The sequence below is a fragment of the Limanda limanda genome, chromosome 5 (assembly GCF_963576545.1).
Source record: "Limanda limanda chromosome 5, fLimLim1.1, whole genome shotgun sequence".
Lineage (NCBI taxonomy): Eukaryota > Metazoa > Chordata > Actinopteri > Pleuronectiformes > Pleuronectidae > Limanda > Limanda limanda.
Window position 1 is genome coordinate 8,412,316 of NC_083640.1, and position 27,787 is coordinate 8,440,102.

At 42.0% G+C, this 27,787-nt stretch overlaps 1 protein-coding gene across 2 annotated transcripts; it reads right to left on the reverse strand.

The window, feature by feature from the left end:
* Positions 1–1,214: 1,214 nt before the first annotated feature.
* Positions 1,215–26,742, reverse strand: gapvd1 (GTPase activating protein and VPS9 domains 1). Of its 2 annotated transcripts, none has more exons than XM_061070914.1 (27): positions 26,599–26,742; positions 20,703–20,920; positions 20,086–20,353; positions 19,402–19,974; positions 19,237–19,320; positions 19,009–19,143; positions 18,407–18,599; positions 15,893–16,047; positions 15,274–15,403; positions 14,823–14,948; positions 14,529–14,702; positions 11,954–12,091; positions 10,630–10,764; positions 9,930–10,049; positions 9,490–9,567; positions 7,212–7,558; positions 6,995–7,082; positions 5,462–5,533; positions 5,228–5,356; positions 5,007–5,133; positions 4,765–4,877; positions 4,079–4,238; positions 3,759–3,946; positions 3,235–3,448; positions 2,677–2,749; positions 2,358–2,555; positions 1,215–2,081 (listed from the first exon to the last, which is right to left on the reverse strand). In XM_061070914.1, the coding sequence occupies exons 2-27, from the start codon at positions 20,885–20,887 to the stop codon at positions 1,941–1,943; spliced, it is 4,344 nt and encodes a 1,447-aa protein (XP_060926897.1). In that variant the 5' UTR covers positions 20,888–20,920; positions 26,599–26,742; the 3' UTR covers positions 1,215–1,940. The 2 variants fall into 2 exon arrangements, with proteins under 2 accessions (XP_060926897.1, XP_060926896.1); XM_061070913.1 differs by having other exon boundaries at positions 11,942–12,091.
* Between the last annotated feature and the right edge of the window lie 1,045 nt (positions 26,743–27,787).

Consider the following 27,787-nt stretch of genomic DNA (forward strand, 5'->3'; position numbering starts at 1 on the left):
ATCACGCAGTCGTCTCAAACACTCACTAGACGAAAAAAAAATAAAAAACACACTTCATGTACTACACCAACCACTTCAGCAGCAACTGCGAGTCAGTAACGAGTCCAAAGTGTTGATAACTTGCTCTTCTATCCTACTGTGTATTGTGCTGTCAGGGCATTAACCATGAAAAGAAAGGGATCATTATTGAAAACTATAATACACGTGGCACGTCCGTGCACAAAAATGAAGCAGAGGATTTCGAGAGAAAAGGAGTTTTAGTCGTTTCTGGATAATAAAAGACATGCTTCTACTATAATGGAAAGATACAATGACACTGGGATATCACAGCACGGCAAATTGGAAAAAAATAAAAATAAGTGCACATAAACACGAGTCCCTTTCTTGAACTTATGAGGAGGTAGAGCTAACATCCAATAGTTCACTAGTCTGCTCACACAGACACACGTGACATCTCAGCTAGAAGATGAGAAACGAAAACATCTTTGTTCGCTGACGAAGGCTTGTGTTCATTAAGGTGACGTGACCACAACAGGCATCACAGCAGCTCAAGATCCAACTTCTCCTTTCTTTCCCTTCATTGTTTTTACTATTTTATAACCAGTGCAAAAAAAAAAAAAAAATCCACTACTTTGTTGCCAACCAATGCAGGACAAGGTTAAAGTTTACAGACTGACATCAGGCTCGTTGGTTTCAACTGTGAGGTAAGATCCAGAAATCCAAAGGGGACAGAGGGCTGGACTAAGGTTCCTCAGTGAGACATGGTTGACCCATTGGTGTGAGAGAGAGTTTGTGTGTGTGTGTGTATGTGTGTATGTGTGTATGTGTGTGTGTGTGTGTGTGTGTGTGTGTGTGTGTGTGTGTGTGTGTGTGTGTGGGGTGGGGGGGGATAATGCCTAAGCTGGGTAAAGACAAAAACAAAAAAATTAAAAAACACCCTCATCAAAACCTGTTAAGAGTGCCCCCTACCAAAGGCACTGATTCCAGTATTCTCATAAATGCCACCACTACTCTACGCATGAATTGACCCTGTATCACGATGGCCCCCGAAGCCCCCCCCCCCGCCTGAGGGCGACTCATTGCTAAGGTGCCTTTCTTATCTCAAGCTTTTCTTGCAAGTTTATTATGACGCCGCCACAACTTGCCTCAGACATCTCGAATGGCCATAATGTGCATTTCCATTATGTTTGAAATTAGATCAACAAAGCATTAAATAGATTTACAGAAATAAATACATTTTATTTCATATAAATACGTGGGCCCTTATGTCCAAATTGTCACTGACACGTGTTTTTTGGGAATAGGATGAAGTAAACAGTTCATGAAATAAGCTGCCCTACTGTCTGATACACTAACCTGATGAGTATGGTTATTGTGAATTGATTTCAGTGTTTATGAGTCACCAAATCCCACCAGTATCACGCACTGTAAATCCCCACGTTACAAAGCATTTAATCAACATTATAATGTAATTTAATTGGAAGCCCTTCCCTCTCACTCTGGGGGGAAAAATAAGATCAGTGATCACATCAAGCAAGTCTGGTCCCTATATCCCTATATAGGATTATCTTTTATGTTGATTTAATGTCATACTGGTAACTGTGTGTATATAAAATTCCTAATACAGACCCCCAAAAGTGAAACATGACTGAAGAGAGAAAGGTAAAAGGAAAAATCCAAATCGGGTAACATCTTGCCAATTTTTTCCCCCAAGGCCATTTTTTTTTTCACCACAGCTAAAACCTGGATTTGTCCACATACATACAGTAATATATATTTTGTAATCTTTCAGTGTCTCTGGCTATGTACAAGCTATACAAATAAAGAGCAGGCTGAGGGCCAGGTTTTATAAACTGTGCAGAGGGAGCAGTTGGTTGGGAAGTCTCCCAGTCTCCCGGCTCCTTCCCCCGCAGTCTGCCCATACAGGTGGCTGTTCTGCTTCACTTGCGATCGTCGATGGTCTTAATGAATTCCACCGCCGCGGTGAACTGCATCCACCAATAGCACTCCTCCCCACTCAGCCGGCTGGCGTAGAAATTATTGATGTACTGAACGGTGGACAGCAGGCAGGGCGGGTTTGCCTGGAGGGGAGGAGACGCGGGGATGGGCCCACATTAACCGCTGAGAGAACCTCACGCAACGCCGTGCACATTGTAATCATAAATATGGAAATATGGAAAGTATAACTACACAGGTTAACAAAGAGAAGCCTTTATGGTGTTCTACAAATACAGTTGGATTGTGGATTATTCTCAATCTTCACGGAGAAGAAGTCAAAAAATGATCCATATGGAAGGTTCACATTCTTGGAAACAGTAGCAGCACAGTGTGAAGGAATGAAGTAAGAGCAGACTTACCCTTATGAGGACAAAGACGAGGACAGGGACAAAGTCGTCCGCTCCAGGGACGGAGTCTTCATTGGCCAAACTGAGGAGGTTCATGATGGTGGAGCACATGCGCAGTATACACTGGACTTTGTCCCGTGGCGTCTTGTATGCATTGATGGTCCTGATCTCAGACTGTGCAGACGGCCAGGGAGCCTCCCTCAAGTAAACCTGCCAACAGAAAAGTTAAACGCACGTGTTTTTAAACAACCTAAACTTTATAAGGATGTGTGTAATGACAAGTCACTTCCTAAATGTCTCTTTCAGTGCAAGAGGTCAAAATGTCAGATACCTCTGGGATTTGAAGAGCTTTGTGAGTGGCCGTCACTACTTTAGAGACCCGCTGGATGTGTTCATGGAGAAGCCTGTGTGAGACAAAACAACTCAGGACAGGAAATCAAGCAGAACACGGTAGAAAGCAACTTGGATTATTAGCCAAGGGAAAAAAATGTTTCCGTCATATACAGACGCAGATAGATAGAAATAACTTATTGTGGGTTAAACTGTCAACAAACAAAAGAAATTCATTGAAATTGTGTAATTGTCAAGATACAAGAGAAAATATTCTCTTAGAGTCAAGTCAAAAGAGAAGCAGTGCAAGCTGGGAAATCAGACCACCATCAGCATTGGCTGCTTTACAAATCACATTTACTCTATTTACTTTAATGATTTCTGCTAAGGGCCTCAACCATTACTGTATAATATTCAAATCTAACGTGTTATGATGACATAATTTTCAATATTTTCAATATTAACTTCCAGCATTTCTTTGTTGTCTCCACTATTTTACCAGTTCAATTCTTAATAAAGCAGCAGAGCACAGTCCAGCTCTTTGTTTGTTGCCACTCACTGGTCTCTGAGAATATCTCCATCCTGGTTGGGGTAGAAAGCCAGTTTGAAGATGCGGTTCATAACGCTGCGCTCGATGGCCATCTGGGCATCCTGCAGCTGGTCCTCGCTCGCATACTGCCAAATGGCATCACGGGCCATAGCACCGTACAAGTAGCGCAGAAAATCCTCCACGGCTGCCGTCTTGTCATCCGACGCTGTGCACCCCTGGAACGCTGAGGGGGAGGAAGAAAAACAACAGACTTAACGTCAGCTCAGGATACACAGTATACAGTAGCACTGCTTGTTTTTCTAAGTGAGGTGAGTTTTGCTTGTAAAAGACACTGTGTGTGAACACATATAATACTTGAAACAGATCTCTAATGTTGAATATGATAAAGACGACATCTTTTTGTGATTTAATGTGTTATTGCCACAGTATATTTACTCATTTTGTTTGTTTAGTAATCGCAAAACCATTATAAAATCATACATCTGCTCGGTTAGTACAACTTACGTACAAGTTAAATGAAAATGTAGACGTACCCTTTGTAAAGTCAAGCATCTTGGATTCCATGTGTTCAAGAAGGAGTCGAACACACACAGTGGTGAAGTAGCGGTTGGCCACCTCCTTGTCTCTGAGCACTCTCTGGAGGAGCCGCTCCAGATGAGCCTGAGAGGTCTGCAGGCCCTGACGACACCTGGTTAGATAAGCTATGTACGGTGCCCGCTTTCTAAAAGAAACACACAGAAGGAATTGTAATTTATCCTTGAATATGTTTTATGTTGTTATATACAAGAAAAACGTAGCAAAAATGATCCATTGGCTGTTCTAGATATTCATTTCTCCTGGCCTCCAGATTTACCTGTAATCCTCCGCGATGGCAGCCAGCAGCTTCCTGCAGGTGCGTGCATCGAAGCGGCCGACGCAGCGGGTGGTCTCCTGGATCTGGGCCATCTGGTTCTTATCCTGGAGGTTGATGGCTTCCGCGAGCTGGACCTTCAGGAAGCAGACGATGTCATTGTCTGAGAGAGGGCGACAGGGAGACAGTGTTAGATGACGACACTCGCAGCTCACCAAGGGACGCCTGGTCGCTGTAATCAGATCAACCTGCCGCCTCCACATGACAATGTGACTGATGGGCACGAAGACGGGGGTCTTAAGAGGTCTGTCTCGAGTTTGTGCAGCGTCATGGTTATATTGGCTTAAACAGGCCAATATTAATCTATGTGGTTACACAATTATTTTAAATACGTCTGACGGTTTAACAATTTAATATTTTACTGACACCATATGGACATTCTCTTTTAACAGGAGTTGCTCCTTCAACCTTGCCTTTAACCTCGGGAGGTGAAACAGAAGGTGAAGGTGGAACAGATTTGGTGTCTTGCTTAAGGACACTTTCAGGTAGTTGGATGCTTGCCAACATTAAGGTCTTGTACCGTGCTCCCCATGGAGATTTGTGACAAAGACACCTCAACTCTGGTGGATGAGCCTAAGTCGAACAGGCCAAGTACAAAGTTTTAGCACAAATGTACAAGAAACTTCTACCTTCAGAATCCATGTGATCAGGCAGCCCATTTCGTGTGGTGGCAAAAGCCATGATGGGCAGAGCCACAGAGTCTGCAGAGCACAGCGCTAACCTCAACTTCTTCTTTGCATCACTGGGAGACAGAAACAAAACAGATCTAATAAACAGCAATGGCTAGGCAGTATGTGCTAAGAACACAGGACAGTCTTGAGTGATTGTTGAAGGTGTTTGGCGGTTTCCTGCAGGATAATAAATGTTGGACCTGAAAGAGAACTTGGAGTCGTGCTGATTTGCTGACTGGCTGGCCGAGTCCGGGAGGTCATCCGTGGACATATTCTGCAATGCGTCGTCTCTTGGAGAGTCGTGAACGTTGTCTTCACCACAAAGATCTGTGGAAATATACAAAAATACAATATTAAAGGTTTTCACCTTGTCTAAAGCAAGTGCATGTAATATGCAGATGGCATTTTATTTTAAACTGACCTCCGGTACCGTCATAGGAAGCTCCAGTTGCTGCTCCTTCACTTGGGCTGGGCCTCTTGATGTTCCTGTACTTGTCGAGGATGTCTTCAGCTGCCTGTGCTTGACTGCTATGTCTGGGCAACAGCTCATCTGACAAAACCACCAACATACAGGTTCCATTAAAATTAAATCCACTGTGACGGATTAGTTTCAACTAATTGGGAATTAATGCAATTTAAGCGAGCCAGGACTGACCTTGTGAAACACGCTCCTGGACAATGTCATCCTTCTCTTGTTTGTCCCTTTTCCGAAATGCTGCGATTGGAGCTGTGGAGGAGAGGCTTGATGATTGACTGAGGCAAAGTCCCACTATATTTACTATCACGGGATGACAGGCTGATCATGAGTCAGCTGTTGACAGCCTCTTTAAATCTTTGGTTTTTTCATGGGTTTTATTGAGACTAAAAATCTCAATGTGGAATGCATGGCATCATACAAAACTGATAAAGTCGATTTGTAGAAGTTCACTGAGGGAAAAAAAGCAAATAAATAATGAAATGGTGAATGAAACCAGAATATCACAAAGATCCACTGTAGCTTATTAGAACAAGTGCAGTCTATAAGGATGTGAATAATCATACTGATGCGTATCCTGTTAACACAAGAGGGTGATAACAGAACAAACTAGAGACACACACGGTCTAAAATTTGATGATGCACACAAGAAACACTGGGTGGAGTAATTACACTGATATTCTGTATTCTCCATACAGTCAAATGAAACCGTACTATGGCGAAACAAAAAAAAAAGGGGGGTTGATCAAACAGATGCATGGGTGAGGAGTGGGGTCATGTGAGCTACACCATGATATATCACAGCTCTACCGCTCTAAGGCGACATCTACGAAGCAGCATGGGTACACAGCCGCTGGCTCCAGCAGTAAGCTAGCTCAATGAGGACAGCGCGGAAGCTTTACCTGGGACATCACTCTCAGCCGTCCAATACAGCACTGTGAGGAACACAACAGACAGGGTTGGCCTTTCACACACAGGCTGCCACTCTGCGGGACAACTGACTGCACGTCACCATGCAGAGCAACAACAACACAGTGGACTCTACACAGGTCTGGCTGGTCTTCGCGGCTAGGTTGCACACAGTCCTCCATTTTATGAATATCAATTTATTGTTTACTTAAGAAACATCATTAGCTCAAAGAGTAATAAGCCCTCATTCTGTGTGGGCACAGCTCATTATTTCCCAGACAGATGTATGAGAGATGGCTGTAGAGTAGAACTGCAACAAGAGATGTGTCATCTATCAGGGCTGATGACAGAGAGGTCTATCTAATGACCATTAGCCGCTGGCTGACAGCACTGCTGGGAGGGCTACAGCCATACAATCTACACAGCTAAAGCTCCTCTGATGACTGATTAGCTTTGAAAAGTCGATATAAATCTGCAGCCAGTGAGACGTGAGAGAAAAAGGTTCGGACACGTCTCTGGAGGAACTTCAAACAACAAGAAACATCATTTTCCAAATGGCGCATCAGCAATGGCGTGGACAACATGGATCATCATTCTCTTTCTCAGGTTATAAATTGCTTTTTCGCTCTGCTCTTTAAAGTGCGATGCTTCCTGCCAGTTGTGATTAAGATAACTTTTTTCCACCCCACAACAAAAAGTAAAGGAGCGCCGCAAACAAACAGATCACTTTTAAATGCACACAAGTTCATTTTTCAGATTTGAAGAGGTGAAATGTTTACAGTGACCAGTGCCCTGTTTCCTTACCTTTGGGAATGGCTGACACAAAACGTTTCTTCCACCAGGGTCTGTTGCGATCAGACTTCTCGTCGTCACTGTCTTTCCTGTCCTCAACCTTTGAATGGAAAGGAACTCGTCACAATTGGGCACTTGCAGATATGTTCATTAAATAAAACAGAGTTTCTCAAAAGCACCACATGTTTGTGGTACATTATTGACCCAGAGCACTACAACAGCTGGTTACCTCTCCTTTCAGGGAGTCCTTGCTGGGGGACGAGGACGGTCCTAAGGCGAAGGCCCCGGCAGGGTCGCGCTCTTCAACTGCTACCCGTCGGTTCAGGCCGGGGTCGCTGGTGGGCCGACGCCCTGGGCACACTATGTCAGAGCTGCGGCTGCGGACCAGCCTGTCAGGGAAGGAGTGGCGCTGCTTGGTGTGCTCCAGCTCAGCCTGGGCCAGGCAGTGGGGCATAAACAGAGAGTGGCGCGTCTCTGGCCCCAGGGCGCTGGCCTCGGGGATGGGGGGGTCAGGTGGAGGGTGAGCCGGCCTGGCGTAGTGCACTTTGGGCCGCACAATTGTTCCAGTGGAAGAGCCTGAGGTTAAACAAGTCATAGGCATATACAAAGATAAATTAGACATAATTTCATTACATTTTAGGGAATGAATTCGGACAATATTTAAATATCCATGGGCACTTTGTTCAAGTAGTTTTCATTATATTCTCTTAAATATTCTATGGGTCATTTACCAGCCCACAGCACACACATAACCGAGACTGAGTGACTTTTCCCCAAGTAGATACTTATATTTAAATGCTTTTAAAACCGTTTCATTAAATAAATTAATGAAATTCTACCAGTAGTTTTATTGAGAGGTAATGTTGGTCGGTACAGCAGCATCTCACCTAATCTCAACTAACATGACTGAAACTGCTGCCTAACAGTTGTAGGCGTAGTTGTAATAAATGTAGAGCAGACTGAAATATTGGAATATGGAATTTAATACAAGGAATGACAATTATATATATGTAATAGAGATATAAATTGATTAGACTTTTTGACTACTTTATTGTGCTTTTGTCCACTGTATAACCTGCATATACTATACACTGAGAAAAGGTAAATGATTGGCCAATAAAGCCAATTCTTATTGGAGACATTTCCTTTTCATTCAATTATAAAAAATAATTTATATCAATATTTATCTATTTTTTGTTAACCGTTTTGGCCTTTCCACCTTCCTCTCTATAAGCTCTGATATATTAACTATATTTGGGTGTGTGTGTTTCTATAGTAATGAGGACATTTTGTTACAACAACATTGTTTTTATGTATTTTTGTTGGTCCTCACGACTTTTAGGGGCTTTTTGGGGGTTGAGTCTTGGTTTTATTAGGTTTAGGTTAAGGTTGGAGAATTAGTTGGGGATAACCACTTAATTATGATTGTCAAGTTCTATAGAATACATGAAGTAAACTTAAGAAAAGAAAAGAATGTGCATGTGTAAGCATCAGCAGCAAGAAAGAGATAATAGTAATAATTTTAAAAGTTGTAGCCATTAAAGTAAACAATGATTAAAATATGGATGTTGCGGCAAAGAAGCTAATCTAAAAAAAAAAGGGTGGACACCAAAGATTAGTGTCAGCATTCAGTTTCCGATCAAATGTGAAATAAAGTCACTATCGCCCCCTACTACTCCTGAGATATGACGTTGAATAATGGCCAGAGAATTGTTTTTATTATTGTCGCAGTGAAGCTGACCCGTGTGTCCTTTCAATGTAAACGTAATAACGTCATCTTTTTTTCCTGTTAGAGATTGTTTAAAATGTTTTAAGTATTGCCCTCGACCTTAGACCACCAAATTCCAATGAATTCGTCCCTGAGTTCAAGATTCTGTCCCTATGTTCGCGACAATGGGATGAACAGAGAACCTGAAAACACAACACCCTCAGCCACGGCTACCGCAGGTATGAAGGCATAATAAAAACCAGTAGGAGAAAAAACAACACCTCAAAAGTGGGGAAGAGTGCTAAAGAGAGATGTTAGAGGGAGATGAGCCCTAGGTGTAGGTAGGCCACCTGTTCCAAGGGTAGACTCTCTCTCCTGAAAAGCTTCCAATGGCAGACTCGTGCCATGAGCACAGTGGGACAAAGGGACAGTGCCAAAGAGCCTGGGGTGAGGTCTTTCAACCTGTCATCCCTTCACCTTGCCACAGACACACAGCCACCACCATTGCTCTCGCAAACACCTCCACTTTCCACCTGCTCCGCAAAACTAAACACACAGAAGCAGGAACAAAGACTTTGGAGAATAAACTGCGATACTAAACGAGCCTAATCGAGAGGCGACATTTCACTTGCACTTTTAAGCTGAGGTAAGTAAGGCTCATGTGAGGGGTCCAGGCACTCTCTAGGTTAATTTTGCAGGGCTCCAGCTGTTCTGTGCGTCCATGACATTAGGGTGGGGGTTTAATGACACTCGTTTCTAGCTCTCATTGGCTGGAGAGCAGTCTGGAGGTGCAAATTACCTTCGCCAGAGGAGAGGGGATCGAACATGGCCAGTAAGGAATCGGTCTGTGAGGGTGGAGATGTCAGATGGTGCGCTCCTGCAAAAACACAAGAGGATACGAGATAATTAACAGTGATTACTAAATCAACTGTGAATACACACAGCACAGCGCTCATCGCTGTTAGTTTAAAAACTGCTTTACTTCATCGAGTTGAAAAGATAATAGCCTAGCCCTCTAATAGCGTGATTCCCACACCAGGCAGACAAAGAGTAGTTAAGGCTTCAGTATAACTTTATATAACGATTTGAAGTGTGGGGGGGGGGTAAAACAGCGATTTAGCTTGGTGCCAGCTGTAGAAGTGACAGGGACTGATCACTCTGGCTCATGTTGTTTTGACCACATAAGACACACAGGACTGATGGCGCCGCGGGCCTCGCTGGGATTTGACACTCTCCTACCGTGGCTTGACTCCTCCCCATCTGGACTGGTCACAGAGTCCTTCCCTCCAAAGTCTGAGCTGCACTCTGACCGCAAGTCCTCGATCTTGTTGGGGATGTCTTCGGAGGTTGCACTGATACCTGCGGCACAAAAAAGGATAAACAACCCAAAAACAGTTGTGCTGACATTCAGGACAAAGGCAACTTAGTATCACCTTCACAGCGAGTGTTTTAGGGAGTCAGGAAAAGGGGGAACGCATGTTCCATGTTGCTCAAACAAAAGAGGATATTTTTTCTTTAGACTATGCTGTATGTCCTCTCTCAGATGGGAGCCCAGTGGGAACTCTAAATTGGTAGCGTAAGCTCCCATGGGTTTGGGGAGAGACACAAATAAGAGTGATCATCTCACACAGACTATCCATTGGCCGGTTCCCGGGGGACGTTTTCTAGTGGGCTGAGCCAGGAACATCACCGCTGGCTTCCTAATCTAGCATACTACTTCATGCATGTCAACATTACATGTCCACCTGAGCCCAAGGAAAAGACAACCAGTATTAACCTCTGTGTCATACAGAAAAATTCCCGCTGACCCTCAGTATGCTGGTTAACAACCCTCCCAGCACCATGACCGCTCTTCACAAAAACAAGTAGACAAAGGTAGTTTTAGTACAGATATTTAACAATGCAGGTTAGGGGAGAGATGGAGAGGTTAAATTTGTACCTGAGACAACGCTGAGGCCTGGGGTGCTGGGTCTCGAGCTGACCTCTCTGACCTCTGTGTCGTCCGAGGTGCTGCCGACCCCTGAGCAGCTCTCCAGCTCCTGCAGACGCTCCTCCTGTTTCAGGTCTGGGGCCTCTGCAAACAAACCCAAAAGCCAAAAATACGTATGAAAAATCAGTGATGAGATGTCTCAGGTGTCACTTGAGGTAGAGATGAATCAGAATCTACATCCACTTTAATTTTGGCAGTTTGCTACACATGATTGTCATGTTCTCACTCCACCTCTTCCTCTGTTATGATTATTGGGAAACCAAGTCAAACAAAGCATACATTATCATGTCTTCAAACTGCCAAACTAAACCATAAAGCTTGTACGGCCAATTGTATGGCTACCCAACGGAGCTGTTGGGTCGAACCCAGAGGCTCCATACTAACAGCAGTACTCATTTGCATGCTCGTTAGTAATAATGTGTTGGTGAAGTGCTCTTCAGAGTGTAGTTTTCTGCTGCCTGGCCATGAAACAAGTGCTCCACTCGAAGCCAGCCTCCAATCGTGCTATTACAGAGCAGAACAGGGGCAGCAAACGGAACAAAAAGCAATCAAGACACTCATGCATGTCATTTCTGTATTGCACATATTGAAATGGTGTACTACTTCAATTAACATAAGGCCCAGGCTTTTCAAAGAAACACTTAACACCGTTAATAAAGCACTCTACTGATTTCCACAAAACACTAGTTTCAAACAGGGGGTTTGAGCTTGTAATCTCTTCTTAATAATATGTTTGTATTGAATGCTCAGTGTGCAAGAACAGTCAAGAAAGTATAATCAATACTTAAGCAAATGATGTTCTGACTGTTTACTGTCAAAATGTGATGTCAAAGACAAACTGTGCAGACGAGCATTGCCGTGTTAAGTCTGGACAAACAAAAAGCTGACATGTAAAGTGACTGAGGACAGCTGCTCTCCTCATGATTCCCTCCCCACTCCACCACCACAGGTGCAAACACACCTGGTGGTCCCTCTAAGGAAACCCTGAGCTGCCTTTTACTGGCACAGGCAGATCTGTCCTGAAAGACAGGCAAATGCACACAAATACGATGACAGATGTACACACACATTTTTGGTATGGAACGCAGTGCACCTGGAGTCCCAGACCCCACTATAATGAGGAAGCATAAAATGCATGCCTGCAAAGGCACATGTGCATGCAAACACACATTTGAGACTGTCGTGGAGATGAAGTACAACAATCAAGACAATAACCTGAGCAAAAGAACAGTCAAAAGGCGTCTGCATCAGCAGCACAAACCTGGCTCCCCACCTGAGTCGCTGGGCAGGACCTCCACGCTCCAGGCCTCACTTGTGGTCTCTGAGATGGTGGAGCCGTAGGGGTCCAGCAGCACTGAACCTGAGCCAGGAGGATACAGCAGGCTGCCAAGCATGTTCTCTGCAGCTGCCCCTGAGAACAGAGAGAGACAAAGAGTTAACCTATTTCAGCTGAATGAAACTGTTTTTTTTTTATCTGGCAAAGTGTCAGAGCAGCAAGAAGTCACCTCTGAAGTGGAAAAGTCATCTTGAAAGCACCTTTTAGTTCTTCACCAAAGACTCAAAGTATGTGTTGTTAAGGCTCTGCTGTTGATTCATATTCTGTAATTAGTTCTAATAAATTATTCAGATTTTAAATATGAGCCTGTGTGAACTTGAGAATGCAAGAAAAAACTGAAAAGAGGCCTTTGGTAGCATTGGTGGAAAATTGAGTCCCATGAATGTTCATTTTTAATGCTCTGCTCCAGCTGCGGGGATGCAACAAATGATTATTTTCATTATCAATTCACATTTTTTCATCAGTCTATTTGCAATTATATATAAAACAAAAGCCTGAATTTGGTTTTCATGATGAGCTGACACCAGCAAATGTATTTTTCGGAAAATATTTGCTTAATGGACGACTGAAATAAAAAATGTATTGATTTTTCTTTTCATCAATTTATCCCATAATTTTTTCAACAACATTTCTTTACAGTATTTAATGTGTTAGATCTTAATTAGAAAAAGAAACCTGTTCCATCAGTTTAAAGCCTTCAGGTCTGGCTTTCAAACAACACACTAAAAAGGTCTGACATAAGCAAAAATACTAAACGGTGCCTCTCTGCTGTTGAGATGGGGTTTCAGAGACAGTGAGCTGTGTATACAGAAACGCACAGAGTTGGAGGTCACATGTATTTCATGCTGAGACCCACAGGCACATATACCACTGTGCCAAAGGTCAGAGGTTAATGATAATATCTCACCCTGCACTGGCCCTCAGGGCCATGACTTTGCTCTGTTGATTAAGCCCAGCATTACTCACAACCAAATTACCGTTTCTCCCAACCCTCACACTAAGTCCTCAGCACAGTGTCCCTGTATCTCCAATTCGGAAGTTGTGATTTAACAAGGCGGAAGAATGCAGAGGGGGGACAGCTACCAGGTGGGAGTGGGAGTCAGTGGCTAAGGCTCAACACCAAAAAGTCGGCCTGTGGTAGCCGCACCCCCTGGTACGTCATGCTTCCACTTCAGGGCACACGCACTCCACGAGCACACACGCATGCCAGCGCTCAGGCAACAGTGTGTGCTGATGTTGGCGGGGGCCGGGCTCTCATTGGCGGCGGGAGAGCTCTACCCCGCTGTCCGTGTTTACAGTCTTCAAGGTAGGGGCGCAGAGTACTTGTCTTTCAGGTGGATGATTAAATGAGTGGCACAACAAGAAGTGAAACAATTAGAATTTCTGCCTCATTATCATGGTAATCTTATCAGTGGGATAATGAGGTATTAATGGATATTTAATGTGCATCTCATAACCCAATCCCTTGGAGAAAACACATAAGGAAATCGCTGTAAATTCACTTAATGATGGAAAAGTCCCCCAACGCCATATTCCGAAGAATGAAAAATGGTGAATGCAAATGAGAGGAACCAAGGTCAATAAGACTGCAGGGACTGAGTGAATGTCAAAGAGAGAGAGAGGCAGGGAGAGCGTGAGAGAGAGAGCGATGGGCAGAGAGAATGCTGTGAAGAAAAAGACTGAGGCAAAGGAGACTGGGTGATTGGAATCTGAATAAAGTAAAGACTCAAATATTCTCTTTAGAGCTGGTTTCCCATTAGATAAGCCTGTATTTTTTTTCTCAACAGACTGTAGAACTTGCCCTCCACAATCTACTTGAGATTTTTATCTTACATATCAGTATATAAGGTTTATAAATGTATTTATTAGCTATTGCCACTGTGGTACTACAACCCGATATCAGGATGTAAATCAGAGAAAATAATTTGTTTTGCATTACGAGTCTATTTTAAGATGTTTTCTTCTACTTAAAAAGTGTAAACTATCAATTAGAAGATTATTGCATAAACAGTTAAGTCAGTGGCAATAAAATGTACAGTATTAGTAATTGTTATCTCATCCACGAACTTAAGATTCAAGATAAACAATACCAACAGCAGAAGTATAATTACGCAACATATTAATCAAACTGAGCGATGTTTATAGTGGCAAAGAAAATCATAAAATTACATGTATTCTAAATACAAAACAGTTTAAATGCTGAAATGCAATTTAAATATTCTATTTAATAAAAGAAAAGTATAACGTGATAAAGCTTTTAGGTTCACGCATGTGTGTAAAAGAGCCAGAGCTGAACTGAAGCCCTGCTTTTTAATGCTATTTCACCCCAATACCACAAGGTGATGACATTTCCCTAAATGTATTTAATTTAGCAGTCCCTATGTGCAGGAAATTCATTTAATAAAATGTGCCATAATCTCATAGGCTTTTTAAATTAATCAATTTGCTCAGTGATGCAGGAAGTCAATGTGTACACATGTAGCTAACCGAGCTAACCCAGCCATGTCCCTACCTGCTATTTCCTGCAGCCGATCCTCATCCATGTTAGGGTCGAAGTCGCTGCCGAGCACGTCGGTGCTCCAGGTTTCGCTGACTGTCTCAGAGATGTCCCGATCGTCTGTCAGTCCCATCATGTCTCTGATCTCAAACTTGCGGAGTTTATCATCCAGGTTGTCCTGGGTCGTGGCTGAAGAGGACAGAATATTAGAAGAGCCTTCCATGTGGATAAGTTCATTTAAAAAGGTCTATCACATGAAGTTTTCAACTTAATGTTAAGCAACATTACGCCATGAATACACACACATACCCTGTTCATGCTCCAAAAGCTGCAGAGCCTCCACCCCGTTGCTGCCTGAGGGTCCAGCTCCGAGCTCAGAGACAGACTCTCCCTCCAGGTCCAGAGACGAGACTGAATTAGAACGATTGGATGGACCTGAACACAAAAGGAACATTTAGAAACATACACCAGGTAACAGAATTTAGTAAGCTCTTAGATTACAGTGATTGTAACTGACATTGTCACCTTTAAATATTTGTATTCGAGTTTAATAGTAAAAAACATTTTAAAAAATGCATTGTATATATATCTTCATAACTGTGTATGACAATATATAAAAGTAGTAGAACTATTCATAATCACAATGATGCACTTTCTTTTCACATTTTCTGATATTGCTCTGAAAATATAAAAGAAAACCCAAGCAACCATCTGTTTGCCTCATGTTTGAGACGTATGTGTCATCAGACAGCAGACTGACCCTCTGAGATGCCTTCCAAGTTGTCACTGCAGAGGGAGAAGCGCAGGGTTTTGTCTGGTTTACCATGCAGTTTGGTATCATCAGCATGACTATCTCCCTGGGCCCCATCAGCAATCTGCAGGTTCAAAACCTTGTGGGCGGTAGAGACAGGAAGGACAAGGTGAAAGAGCTGTATATAGTATATTCTGTCACTTTTGTTAGGTTGCAAACTTGCTTTACTTGTTAAAGGAAAACTCATTCAAAGCCAGGAGGAGACAATTAAATATGGAGCAAGGATTCAGTTATGCATTATATACAGTCAATAAATTAACAGAAGAGTGAAGGCCAGTAGTTTAATGTGCATGTCCTTGCTTGCACTCTCTCTCTCTCTAAATTAACGAAGAACTAAATTTATAATTTAATAAAACTTTATCAAACTCAGGGTAGAAAGTTAGGGCTGGCAGCAGTAACACTGTTGGTTATGTTAAAGCAGTTCAGTGAGGAAGCTGTCAAGCACAGGTGAGGTGAATGGTGCGGCCCAAGAATAACATCCCTTCACTGGCAGAAAAAAAAATGGCGCTCCATTTAATTACAAAATCACCTCTCCTGCAAATTAACACATTAATTCAAGTCACATTACCTCATTCTCTGACATCATCCCAGGGACCGTCTGAGGACCAGTTCCTAGTGAAATCACCAGCACCTCCTCTGGCTCCGACTCCTGAAGGGACTCTTGGGAGCTGGCCTCTGCCTCCCCCTCCTGGGCTAAGTTGGTACGGCTGCGGCTACGAGCAGCTGTTGGTTTGGTGAGATGGAGGGAATTAGTAAGGAAACACTTTTCTGATTCTTAAATTTTAAAAATAACATGCGTAAGTGTGCTTTGATCTGGTTTGGATTTAGTTTTATTCAAGCAACACATTTAGTGAGTAATTTTGTGTCAGTAAACAACCAAACAGTATTACAGCTTTAGCCAAAAACATGACACTCAACCAAAACTCTCATCTGGCATGTCACCCCAATGTGCCGCCACATTTCCTGTAACTGTTTTTCATTATTATTCAGAATTTAAGAGGCTTATAAATGTAAGTAGCAAGCTCTATTTAACAAACAAAATAGAAAAACAATCAATTGGTGTGACAATAAAGACGAGTGAACTTCTTGTTTCTACATGTTAGGTAGCAGTTAGTTAACAATAATAAAGGTTGAGCTTTCCTCAAATGTTAAAATTAAGTTTTTCAAATCTGACAATGGTATTTAAAAAGTTAGTACTCAGGAGCAGATACACACACAAAAAAATTATGGAAAACCTGGGTCATGTCTTCAGAAAACAAAAGATGCTAAAGCTGCCATATCATTTTGACTAAATAATTTTAACAACACTACAGTAAACACTGTATATATAAATAATAACATGGAACTGCATTTGAGTTCACAAATTCATTCTGCATCAGTTACATGACACACGTTTCTCTGTGCGTGTGACCGGCTGCAACTGATTGCGCAGGTCTAACAACACTGAATTACTTCAGCAGTCTGTGACTCTTTAGCTCCATCCACTGGATGCATTTTTGCATTGAATGCCTGCTCTTTTCCAATCATTTAAAGAGAAATAATGAAAATAAAAAAATGTCACACATTCATGCACATCCCACTGATTCCGGGTTAAGTGGATTTCATGAAAGATGTCTCTAACCTGCAAGTAAAAATGCAGGTTAAAAAGAATGAAACCGTGTTGATCCTTGAGCATCTTTAAGAGATCTGAATCTTTGTCTGAACATAAAGACATAATATGACTTAATAATCGTATAATGTGACATGGCTCTGGCTTACACTACACACCCGGAAGTAAGTACTTGTCAGTTACAGTACAGCACAACTGCTGTTTTGGAGCGGCAAAAAAACGGGCAAATAAATTTGCAATTTTATCTGGGGGAAACTTAAAACTTTTAAAATGTGGTATCGGATCGGTACAGAGGCACAGATTAGCCTCCTCACCAATGCCTGACTTGGCATCTTCAACATTATGAGAAGTTTTTTTGATGCTGGTATTGTTATCAAAACATCTCTTAAAATAGTAAGAGAAAAGAACAGGCCAATAGTATACTAATACTAACTACACTAGTGTCTCCATTAGGAGACTGGGAGGGGAGGTGGAAGGCAGGATAATTTCCCCACTCTACCTTGAAATGAATAGCCATATTCCGCTGAATGAGGAAGCAAAAAGGGGAAAACTTAGAAAACATAATGAGTGGAAAAACATCTTCGCACTAATAATGAGCCAAAGCACTGTGCAAAGCAAAGCAAGCATTGTGAGAGTACTAGGTAAGAGTGGCAAGGCAGCAAGGTAGTGTGGTTACTGTGCGGCTAGGAGCCTGAGCTAGATGAGTGCTGACTGGGTGAAACAGCTGATACATGGGATAAGCTCTCGCCATCTCTAAAACAACTGACCAACTACCCACCAAAAGGGGCTACTAATGGAATGTGGGCAGACAGAGTGGTGCTTGTGGGGTCCCAGGATGTTATGGCAGCTAAGTGTTGTCCTGGTCATTCATTTGCAGCACAAGAAGAAAGGAGAAGGACAGGGTAGGGAGTTGGAGAAAGAATACAGAGTACATTTCATAAGAGTGTCAAGTCAAGATCTGTGTGTATATATATATGTCACATTTCAGAGAAGCAGGCACAAGTGGTTGGTTTCTAATTAAGGGGATGTTGCTACAGCATCATTTGTCTTGGAAATGCTAATGAAGGTAGTCTATGCATCTTTTCCATCCATTCCAATTAAAATTAGCTCATTTATATTTGGCAATTTAATTGGTTGTCATTTCTGTAATTGAGCCTCAATCCAGGCCATGCTAATTATGTTCATAACAAGCTGAGAAGGCGCTCATTAGCTTCTAATAACACTCAGGACTTTGACTAGCCATCACCACTCAGCTTGTTTACTTTGCTTCTCATTAAACTAAATATTACCATTCTATTTACGAGTTCTTGCTTCAGATTTTGATATTCCTGTGAGCGAAATAGCCTTCAGATCCTCATATTGGGAAATTACAAGAGGTTGCATCACATAGACCAATCAACCCAACATCAGCCATCTATTCTGAAAACCAGAGTGGCAGAAAGGCAGAGGCTTAGACGCAGTGCAGGTAGGTACCTATGGGGAGCCTGTTCTTCTTGTTGGCAGGAGTGGTAGCCGGGGAGAGCTGGGGGGTGTTGGAGGGAGTGAGCTCCAGACTGTTGCTCTTCACAGGCCGAGACTGGGGCAGGTTGGCCAGCAGGTTCTCCAGGGCCATGTGCTCCTCCTCCCGGAGCTGGTCCCCTGCAGTCACACCGCGCACAAAGTCCACCTACGCAACAAAGGAAAGACGTTACTCTTAAGATCATCACAGTAAATCAGCTCTTGATGACACTTTGTGCTTGCCAGGCTCGTGTTCTTTATAAAAGTCAGCTATTGGCTTGTATAAAAATGTAATGCTGGTGCTATTTGTAACTGTCTGAGAGGTGTAAAGTGAATTAAAGTTAAGCTCTCAATATCAGTGTAGAAACACAGAAGAGTTACAATGTAGTTGGTCCTAAGAGAAGGATGAACAACACTGACTGGAAGACATGTGCTCAACAAGATATTTGCTCTTCTGATCTTTACCAAAACGACCTTTAACACACAGCTTATATTGTTGGGTATTTGTGTTATTCCTGGTTTGTTGAGAACCTATGGTGCAATGTTATTAATCTTACATCAGTAGCAAAAGAGCTCACCATTGATAGCAGCTGATTATGTGTAATATAGACCACAGTCCTGCTGAGGCCCTCTAGAAGGTTCATCGAGGACATGGGTGGGGTCTCGGCTGCTCTTCCTCCGATTACCACATCCAGAAAGGCAGCAACACAACTCTGGGGACAGAGAGACAGAAAGGACTAAGCATAAGGAGACATTTCAGGAAATTAAGCCAAAATTTAAAAGAAATGTACACTCGTTACACATACCTTATCAAATTTAGACAAACTGCTTTTCCGCCTTGGATCTGAATCATCATCAGCCATTGCCAACTGCTGCAAAAGCTGCCCCACCTGTGTCACAAAAAACAATGCAGTATCAGTCTTCCGGAGAATGACTGTCACATGTTCAAGAGTGAGCAAGAGAAAACTTACCTGCATTAGATTAAAGCGTGCAACTTCATTGATGGGGGCATCAGAGATTATCCCATACTGCTCCGGGTTGACGATAGCTGGACAGATGAAGCAGGTCAGCAGCAGGTCTGTACACATGGTGCGCACTTCACCTACTTCCAGACGCTCCACACATGACAACGTCTTGTACATCTGGGACACAATCCAGCGCAGGCTGTGGGGGAAGCAGTAGGTGTTTTGCTTCAAGTAACCAATAAATTTGTTGACCAGAGCCACCAGCTTGGCTTCGTTGGCCTCCACAGCTGCCTGCACCCTTTGTTTGTAGCCATCAGAGCCCTTCTCTCCGAAGCGCTCCTGCTGAGCCGGAGTGAGGCGCTCTGTCACCTTGCCCGGGTCCGTCTCCAGGTGGTCTTCATCTTCCACCAGTAGCTGCATAATGGGTTCGTGGAGGGTGGCAGTGAGGAAGAGCTTGGCTGAGTACAGGCCCTCTGAGAAGAGCTTGAAAAGGATGCTGAAGGCACATGTTCCCCGTCGCAGCAGACGGCGAGGGTTGTCACTCTCCTTCAGCTCAAACTCTACCAGGTACCGCAACACCTAGGAGTTGGAAGGACAATAAAAAACACATGTACCAGTTAAAAACATGAACATTTTGCTGAGAAGTTATAAAACTGTTTTTCTACTGTGTGACACTAGAGGGCCCCAAACCTGTAGCAAGTAGCTCTCGTCCTCCTGCATGATACAGTTGCCATATAGTGAGGTGAAGACTGTGTAGATGACCCCGGGGGTGTGCTCCTGGTTCAGCCTCTCTCCTGCCACCAGGCAGGAAGCTACCAGTCTGGGGTTCTCCCTCAACCGGGCCAAGAACTCGCCATAGATCGTCTCCTGGAAGCCGAGGGTCTTGTAGCCATCAACAAACTGTGTGTCCTCCAACATTTTGGCATGTTGGCAGCATTCGGCAGGAGAAGCCTCCACACTAGAGACAGAGGTTGTTTCATTACTAATATGCATAATGTAAAATGTATTTTACCAACAACTTATTTTTTCTACTTCACAATTCCATTTTAAATTGACATCCACCATAACACAAGAACATCACTCTACTTTCCCTTTTTGGACAAATAATCTAAACTGTTGTATCTGTGAACTTAGGTAGCCAGTTTAGCTTTTGAACTTAAAAACACAAATGGTCCTTTTTACAGATCAAACCACCAAGTTACAAGTTCTATATGCTAAACTTGATCAAGCACAGCCTGGCTGTTCACCTATCCTTCCTTTCACAACTCCATGTCTAGGCCAAAGTGAATCATGATGGTAACTCTGACCTGGTGAGAATGAGACGATCGAGGTTGATCCTCTGCTGCTTGGCGATCCATGCGGCTCTGTACAGCCTCTCAGCTGTCTTCAGCACATCACTGTTGAGCCTCTGGATTAGTTGCTTTTCCGACCCCACATACAGCCGCTCCTGCTTCAGGTGGTGGGCCAGAGTGTGGATGTCTGGCTTCACCATCTTCACCAGCTCAGGCAAGCGAGAGGTAAATAACTGGAGCACAAAGGGGACAAAGACGGAACAGAAACAGGTAAATGACATGAATATGTGGAACGCAAACATAACAAAAAGGTCATATTACCTTTTCGCAAATGTCAGTCAAGTTTCAATAGCTAGTTAAAAGTTAAAGTTTCTTAAGATAACTGTGTTAAGGGGAACTCCACCAGTTTCACATTTAAAAGTCAATTTACTTCATTGACGCTATTCATCATCTGAACAGAGTTATATAGCATCCACTGTAGCTCTGGAGAAGCTTTGTACAGTCAGACAAAATGATCCTTGTTATCTTGAATTCATAAAGTCAAAACAGAACATGGAGTTTAAAGTGAGTGGATATTTTTTCAGGAAGATAAATATATTAGCACAGATATGGGCTGTTCACAGACATCGGTATCATTGTTCATGTTTGTTGATATGTGCTGATAACATTTATATTTATGCATTTGTATGTTACACAACTACTTTCTGAATTAAAGATCTGTTTATTCAGTTGTTAAAGTGTTTTATTGGGAACAAAATAGTAAATGAAAAAAAATCACTGCCAATTTTTATATTGAACTTTTTTTCTCCCAAATATTAGCATTGGCCCCCAAAAATCTATATAAGCCAGGTACTAGGAAACATAGAACCCTGTGTTTCTGGAGACAGGAAGGAACAAAATACTAAATATATCATGCTTCAAATATGAAATCCCGGCATTTTATAAACGTGGAATACCCATTTAAGCTTCAATGAAATAAACTGCAATGTTTTTTCAGCAGGCACCACCACAAAGTCCATTATCAGTTATATAACACTCTGCCAGGAAACTGGGGACCATCAAGCAAGTGGAGTTTACCGAAACAACTAACAGCATTTGACTTCACTTGACAATACAGTAAACTTCTCTTAACACATTCTATCCCATGACACCACAGTATCAGTATTGATTCACAGTACATTTACAATAATATATTATCAAAATGAAAAACAGGAAATAGTAAAGCTCTGGCTCACACATGATGCTCACATCATGCAAGGGAAGTGATCATTTGCATTCAGCGTGTTGCACACACTGGCCTGACAACAGCAGCAAAAGCATGCTTCACAAGCAACACACAGCAGAATATGCTAATTACCCGTCCTCTTCCAGACACACGCAGCCAAGACATACAATCCAAGTTGAGTGCATGAAATTTGAATGATTTGTCAGTGAAAGTTTTACACAAACACCCCTTTGTAACTGGTCACCAACATAGCAAACACAGATTTATCTGTGGAGTTGGGGCTGTGGGAAAAGAATGAGACGACACTGAAGAAAATTTCCTCAGAAGAGGAATGACCGTAAGGCAGTGTCATTGTTCACAAGGTAACAGACAACCACAGCGTCAGAGGTGATATGCCTGACAAACCAAATTGGTCATGCAAATTCACGCATATATTGATGGTTGTAAAATAAATTCCCTCGGCAAACCAAGAATAAACAGGGATAAGTGATGTATAGATGAGTGATGGATCTTTTTTTGTTAAAAATGTTATACATATACTGCGTGGTTTGTGGATAAACATGGATTTAAATGTTTTCATCATGACGCACAACTGCTCCTCATCACATGAGAAATACAACTCTCCTGCTTCAATCACTCAATGAATAAAACAAGCAATCATCAACATTTTCTAAAAAGTTTTAAATGTGTGTAGCTATTCATCATTTCACAATATACTGCTTTTTTGTGTTTACTTGTTATGAAACTTCTGACTTGTATTCATTATTTTTCGCTTTCAAACAATTCATTTAAAAAATCTTATGTTTATATAGACTGTATAAATGCTTAATAAATGTAATAGAGGCAAAATAAATACAAGCTGAAGCACACTGTGTTAAATGGTAAATGATGATCACATGGAGTTAGTGATCAAATGCAGCTGATCGTTATCATTATCTAACAATCGGCTGATTATTTTCTGTATTATTAAACTGATTGTTAAAAGTAAAAAATGTCCACCACCAATTTCCCAAGGTAGGTGAAGGCTTCATATTGCTCTCTTCTATGAGCAAAATATTAAGTGCAAAACCACAGGAGGCTGAAAGAGGCAACAAATATTGTAAATATGTAAGAGGTTGAAAAGGGGCAAGTTTGCTATTTTCACAAACTGAAACAATTATTACACAGTGGTATAAAAAAATGATATAATACAGACAGGTAACTGGCTAAAGTACTCTCAGGATTCACTTCCACGCATGTACTCATGTTCTCCAATAAGCAAATTCCTCACATACTTGGAAAGGAAGTGAAAGCTACTAGGCCATTAAGTGGCTGGCAGAGAGGTTAACTGCTATTGCCTCCAGTGTCCATCCAGTACTCTTCTATGTGTGGCTCACACATAGAAGCTACCTGGCGAGTCAGTTATGTAGCGCTTTGAGGAACTCTAAAGCAGAAGCAAAACCAAACAGATTGTGAAGTGTTCAGACCTGTGAGCCGTGTGAGAATGGCAACACCTTCATTCAAGGTGACTGAATGTTCAACTACGGCTGGACGATACGGCCAAATATCACGATAACAATGTTCATATCAGGGAATAGTGCTAATTATAAGGATAAATGTCACATTATGGTTTAGTTCAGTAAAGACAGATTTTTGCTCCTGAGTGAAGGTTGTGGGTTTGTACTTTTCTATGTGTGTCGATAATTACAACAATAAACACTTGATAAACAACAATTTTACAAATCTGTGGTAGATAAATTATGTATACCTTCTCACTATAGGCTTGCACAATGCAGGAGCAATGTCAACTCTGGACATTTGTTATATTTCTATTAATGAAAATTATATTGTGATGATTATTGATATTGTTTCATTGCCCAGCCCTATACGTTCAAACATGGCATCCAACTTAGAACTATTAATAGAACAATAAGGTGGCAAAAATTAGAATTTCAAAATGTCAAAGCACTTCCCAAATACTTCATGAAAAAGTTTCAAAAGTTCAAAATCATTTTTTGATGTGAATGACAAAACAACACTACTCTTTAGAGGGAATGTATGTAAACTTCGCAGCACAACAGTAAAAGGTGTTTAGAACAAAGCCCACTTCTCCCACTCCAAAATCACACACTCTCTCACAGCAATGCTTTTTATAGATATTCAAAAGGATTTCACTTTCTACAGAAGGTATTCATGGTTCTGAGCCAACATCCTCTTCACGCTTCCCTTCTAGATGATTTCTTACACTGCTATCAGCAATATGCTGTCCTCCACATACGTGCGGTTCACGGGTGACACTTTCTACTCAACCTTGAGAGATAACCACTACGTTTTTGTGAAATCAGTTAATCAGTCACAAAGCCGGCATTAAATTATCTGGTTGGAGTATTCAGTAAGTTAAAGTAGAATCAAGCACTGCTCTTTCACTTTCCCCGTGCAGATCTGTCCTGACGTGACACAAGCGCACAGATCTAGCTTAAGGCCACTACTGCCTCACAGGAATGTTTAACCTGCGTCTACTGTCTGTGACACTAGAAGCTGTAGTGGTGGCAAAATGAAAAACAAACACACAACACAGTTGCTTCTTCCTAAACCCATGTTTCTAAACCTAATACAGCAGACCATTGTTGCTGGAACTAAAAAACTGTTTTTGTTATCCACCTTAATATGTAGTTAATCACTGGGTGTTACGTTAAAGACTTGTGGATAAACAGTATTTAGCAGTGACATGGAACACAGTCTACTAATTGTCTATGATGTCTTGAAGTTAAAAGTTACAGCTTGTACTTTACACCCAGGTATCGTAGAACCCAGTTTCAGTTACTGACACTTTATCAGTTGTTTTGAGGGCAACTTCCTGGAGCTGATCCAAAACTGCTTTCAGATAAGGGGCTGTTTGTGAGAACAAAAATATTATTGTCAGTTACACTGCATACTTTCTGGAACGTTTACTGCCATCCTCCATGTAAAATGTCAAAAGTCAGAGTGAGCTCATGCGAGAATACAGCAGGAAAATGTCCAGAAAATTCACAGTCAGCAAGTGGGCGTGTTGGCATGACGGAAGAAAAACCAAAGAGGATGCAAATATCTCGGAATGGAAAAGGATGTTTCATACACGTAGAAGACACTTAGAAAGAAAACGCGATTCAGAAGCTTTTGGTGAAATGGGCTGAGTCCAATGTGCTGTAAAAACCAAATGTTGCATTCAGCAATCAGCAGAAATTATCCTATTGCTGTAAACACGTATAACTCTGACAATCTCCTGCTACATTCTTCATATGTGAAAGTCAAAAAAAAGGAAAATGTCTTAAAACTGCTTTAGAGATATTTTTGACTCTGTTCAGGGCGACCAAATAATCTGAGAACAACATGCAAGGAAATAATGAAGCAATGACTTTATCAAATTGACACTAACCACCAGGTGAAGGAGAGAACAAACAGTAGATCAAAGTTTTGGCATGAATATAAAATGTTTGCATTTTCAGCCTCTTTGTCTGTTTTCTGCAAACCTTTCATTATCTTGTATCCTGACAAGAACACTGCTGGGACATATTGTAACTCTAAATGCAAAACAAAAAACAGTGGGTGACATCACACTTGAACTTAATTCCACTGAAAGAAACCTGATGTTACAGCGACAAAGTCATGTCTTTTTGACTCAGACTGAATCGCATGATTAACATTAATCATAACAAAAAATCAAGTTACAGAAATTAACTACTGACTCATACACAGACATGCAGATTACTGTCACGTAATGTGTCACTATTCGTCAACTCAGTGGGGGAGAAAATATTACTCCTTAGGGGGGTACACAGATGGAATGACTTGTAATCAAACCTCTTTTTCATTGTTTAACATTTAGATTTTGAGTTCAGTTGCTCTGTCGGTGTTTGATTAATCTGTTTAGCCAAACACCAGCAATACTTATGGTGACATCAAGTAGAGAAAACCAGCAAAGCCTCATATTTGACTTATTTTGGCCGGATTACATCAGAAATATTGGACAAAATTGATAATATTATTGCCTCTATGCTACAAGCAGTTAACAATAACACCCAGTGTTTGGACATCCACGATACTAAATGGGCTACGTTATTATATCTCAGGGCCTCCAACCGCTAGATGTGAATGCTTGGGTTGTTAGGGACAACTTGAGACATTCCTTTCAGCGGCCCCCCTGGGTGGGGTGGGGTGGGGTGGGGGGGTACATAAAGCTGAGTTTAATGTGCTGCTAATGTGCTCGGATCGTCCTTGACTGGATGGAGAAGTGTCCGGACAGGATGTCGCCCGGCGGCCAACACGTAAGAGAGGTTTGCTTAATGTCTGTTGTGGTTCGGTTGTTACCTTGAGGAGCCTCAGACGAACTGATGGTTAAATCGAATGCTCCGTGAGACCATCGCTGGGTCAGCTAAAGGCTACGATGGAAACTGACACTAGACACCCGGACGTCGTAATGGCACCAGCGAAGTGTTTGCACTGTGGTGGCACTGGTTTGAGCCCAGACAACACACTGGGGCAACTCAGCTTAACCAGCAGTTGGCTGCTAACGTTAAACCAAGTTACACCCGGCTAACGTTCGCTAGTCGAGACGGGTGAGCTAACGACAAGCTAGTTAGCTCCGTTAGCTTAGCTTCGGGGGCTGCAAGCTCCCGAGTGGCCGAACGCGGGGGAATAAAACGTGCTGAGTGGAATTCGACAACTCACCGAGCGGAGTTATCGTGCGCTGGTTGTTCTCGGGTTCTCCAAACGCAGCTGATCCGAGGATGAGTCGAGTCCCAGGGGCAGTTCGCTGGCGGCTAGCCGTCTCACTGTGGGTCCGCTGCAGGAGCTGCTGTCATCCGCTGTCATCACGAGGAGACGCGCACAACACGCATGCGCGACCGCTCCGTTAAAGGGACATTTCATCGTATTTCACGTTGTAGAAAACAGGCACGAAAATCTGTCGTAAACAATCGGTCATATTGGTTCTGTAATAATAACAATATTGAAAATTACTTTTTTTTTTTTTTTTCAAAAATTGTTTTTATTGCAGTTTTTTGTTTCTATTCAACAGACAAACAGTGTCTACAAAACTAGACACAAAACAAGCACAAAACATACATGACAGCTCTTACATGAGGGATGAACATATGGCATGATACAAGAGGTGATGAATCTCACAGTGCACGAATGTCATTCAAGTCCACAGCAGTCCTTTTAATAGGGTGGAAGAAAGGTCTAGACCGATATAATCCAAAAATGGGCGCCACACTCTGTAGAACTGATCTACACTGTGATGTATGATGTTGGTGAGATATTCTAAAGGGATCAATTCAAAAATTATTTTGCGCCAACCACAGACAGAAGGGACCTTGTCACTAATCCACTGCACAAGAATATTTTTCCTAGCTGCAAATGTTAAAATATTATACAATCTTTTGTTGACTGCTGTTTTCAAACAGTCACTTGGGAGACCTAGAATCAGGGATATGGGGTCCATTCCTATATTAATATGAAAAATTCTCTCAATTTCACTTATAACTTCAGCCCAATATCTTTGAAGTTTATAGCAAGACCAGAAACAATGAGCTAAAGTTCCCACATCGGTTTTACACTTGAGACACAGAGGGGAGAGAGAGCGGTTTTGAAAATTACTTAAGTTTTTCTGGTTTCAAATCATGCAACAGTTTTGGATGGAAAACCTCACACTCTGGCCTCTGGGGGTTTGTCAAAGTCAACTTTATTGTAAATTCTGCCATATTTACAGGAAATTGACATTTTATAATCAGACGGAACATATTAGTTTGTAAAAACAGAACAGATAAGTACATTTTTATTATTGTTATTATTACAGAATTAATATGAACGATAATTTACGACAGATTATTTACGACAGATTTTTCGGGCCTGTTTT